This window comes from Humulus lupulus, chromosome 2 (assembly GCF_963169125.1).
Source record: "Humulus lupulus chromosome 2, drHumLupu1.1, whole genome shotgun sequence".
Taxonomy (NCBI): domain Eukaryota; kingdom Viridiplantae; phylum Streptophyta; class Magnoliopsida; order Rosales; family Cannabaceae; genus Humulus; species Humulus lupulus.
Window position 1 is genome coordinate 77910460 of NC_084794.1, and position 2640 is coordinate 77913099.

Here is a 2640-nt window from a genome sequence, read left to right on the forward strand (position 1 = left end):
TTTGGGGTTGTGCCTTTCCTGCTGCTGCATGGAAGGTTCTCAATATCGAAAACTTTACACGTGCAACTCTTTGACCTTAAATTTACTATTGCATCGAGTTCTCCACGCATCACATTGTACTCATTCTCGTTTAACTGGAGAGTTATCAATGAACCGACTTCATCCCATCTTTTATGTAATATTTCTTCCCTCCTCGGTGTCAATGGAGTTGTCACTGCATATGCTTCCAGTCGACGTTCAAGGAACCATTTCCCATCGTGCTTATGATAAAATCGGTCATAGAAATAATAGGGTACTCTCTTGCCTTTCACATCAAATTGTTCACTGACTCAACTATGTTAGTGGTCATGACTTTATATTGATTACCACCAAAATGTGCTCTAGACCACTTTCTGAACTTGACATCATTCTCAAGATACTTAGCGACACGTGGATATATTTTGCGAAGTTGGTCGAAGTGTTTATTAAACTCTTCGATACAGTACGCTATTGCAGCTTTCTTATACAATTTAGTCCCTGCATCACTTTTGAAACGGTGTTTTATATTCTGTTTTACATGCCAATAACATGCCCCATGAGAAGCCATAACATAAACATGACGAACTTCATGTTTGATAATTTGATGTCTATCATAAATAAAACATAAGTCTGAGCTATCAGGTATCAAATCCTTCAACTTCTCTAAGAACCATGTCCATGAAGCATTATTCTCACTGTCAACCAAACCCCATGCAATGGGGTAAGTATGATATTCACTATCTTGTGTAGTTGCTACTAATAACACACCCTTATGCTTAGTTTTGATCCAAGTCGCATCAATACCAATTACTTTCCTCATGTAAGTGAACCCTCTTATGGCCACACCTAAAGCCATAAAAAAGTACTTGAACTTATTTTCTAAATCAAGTTCAATGTGGGTTACTATACTTGGATTTGCCCGCTTCAACATGTGACAATACGGAGGGAGCAAGGAAAAATTTTCTTTGGCCGTTCCTCTAATCAAATTTTGAGCCCATTGTTTTCCTTTCCAAACTTTCCAATAACTGACTTGAACTTTCATTTCCTCAGGCATGAATCCTGCGAGGCTTCTTGGGTTGAGTGGGTCCTTACTATTCTTAAAGTGTCCCTGTACACAAGAACCAATAACACGACTGGATGCTTGTCTATGATTGGCATTTCAGTTCATTAATGAGCAACTGTGAAGACTATAGTATTGTTGAGTGACAAAGAAATGTGAATCTTTCATCTTTGTAGCACGGACTCTCCATGAGCAATTTTCACTATACAACGAACCTCCTTTACAGACTTGGTTGATTTGGTTGTTCGCATTTCAAATCTCCCATTGATGGCAATGATGCTAAGATAATAACTCAAATCATCCTTACTCACAAAATGTTGACCCACTTTAAAATCAGATCCATCATGTCTGCCACTATTTTGACTTGCTTCTCTATTAAATTGTGCAAAATTTCCCATAAATGTATCAAAATGTTGATAAGGGATAATCTAACCTCCCCCAACTACATTGTCATTCCCAATTACATCATTATTTTCTTGAACTACTTTATCACATTCCTCGAGTACATCGTTACCTCCCTCATGTACTATATCATCTGGTGTGGGATTGGAACCAATGATGTCTTCACCACTCTGCGCTATATCTTCACTCGGGACATAGCTTGGATCATTTGAAAATTGATCTATTACATGACACCCAAAATAGTAACATCATCATCACAACCAAATTCAACATCATCACCAGTGAATCCATCACCATCACCATCATTGACAAGCTTCATCTTTCCTTTATCATTATTCTTTTTGACACACACATACAAAGGAATCACTTCTTTAGCTTTGTACAACTCCTTCAACAGATCCTCTACATCAGAATCACCACAAATCTTACTTGGTGCCATCTTGTTGAATGTTTCACCAGCCACCTTATGAGTTATTTCAATTTCATATAAATTTCGATCAACACCTACTTTTTTGTAGACTTTATTCACTAGTTGATGAAACTTGATACTTCAGTCAACCACAAATCCCTTATTGCAATCAGTACCAAACCACTCCCAAATACGATTACCTGTAATCTTCTACTCACCATTATAGTCCATGGATATAAAGATGTGCTCCATACCTGTCATAAAGTTAAATATTCAAATTAACAAGTGTAAAATAAGAATACTACATGTGTGAATCTGAAAATTACACTAAGGTCGCATATGGTCGTTTAGTATAGTTTTTCGATTACACTGAGCGACCATGTGCGACCTACATGGTTGCACATGGTCGCATAGTATAGTTTTCCATTTACACCAAGCGACCATGTGCGACCAAAGGGTCGCCTTTGGTCGCACATGGTCGCATATTACAGGTCGTCTTCAACCTCGAACTGAGGTTGTTTTCACTCAAGATTTTAATTTTTTTCATAGAAAAACCTAAATTTATGCTTCATATTGTTATATAATTGTAAATAACAAATACTCAATCGTTAAACGTGAGATTATAGTCAATTACTAATCTTTACAATTCTTGGATGGAATTTTCACTTCTTCTTTAATGGTTTCTTGATTTTCTCAAGTCAAAGGTGAATATGAATATCAATGAAGAAGAAAGACTTGAGTATTGTAATGG

At 36.8% G+C, this 2640-nt stretch overlaps 1 protein-coding gene across 1 annotated transcript; it reads right to left on the minus strand.

The window, feature by feature from the left end:
* Nucleotides 1–307: 307 nt before the first annotated feature.
* On the minus strand, nucleotides 308–2293 carry LOC133814432 (uncharacterized). Its single transcript, XM_062247392.1, has 5 exons — nucleotides 2282–2293; nucleotides 2090–2143; nucleotides 1708–1943; nucleotides 1262–1450; nucleotides 308–1163 (listed from the first exon to the last, which is right to left on the minus strand). The coding sequence occupies exons 1-5, from the start codon at nucleotides 2291–2293 to the stop codon at nucleotides 308–310; spliced, it is 1347 nt and encodes a 448-aa protein (XP_062103376.1).
* Between the last annotated feature and the right edge of the window lie 347 nt (nucleotides 2294–2640).

Excerpts from the sequence above, each read along its gene's own strand:
- LOC133814432 (XM_062247392.1), bottom strand. Across the intron at positions 1,451-1,707 it reads GTTACTATTTTGGGTGTCAT|AGAAGCAAGTCAAAATAGTG; the intron begins GTAATAGATCAA and ends ACAATTTAATAG. Across the intron at positions 1,164-1,261 it reads GTGAAAATTGCTCATGGAGA|ACAAGCATCCAGTCGTGTTA; the intron begins GTCCGTGCTACA and ends TGCCAATCATAG.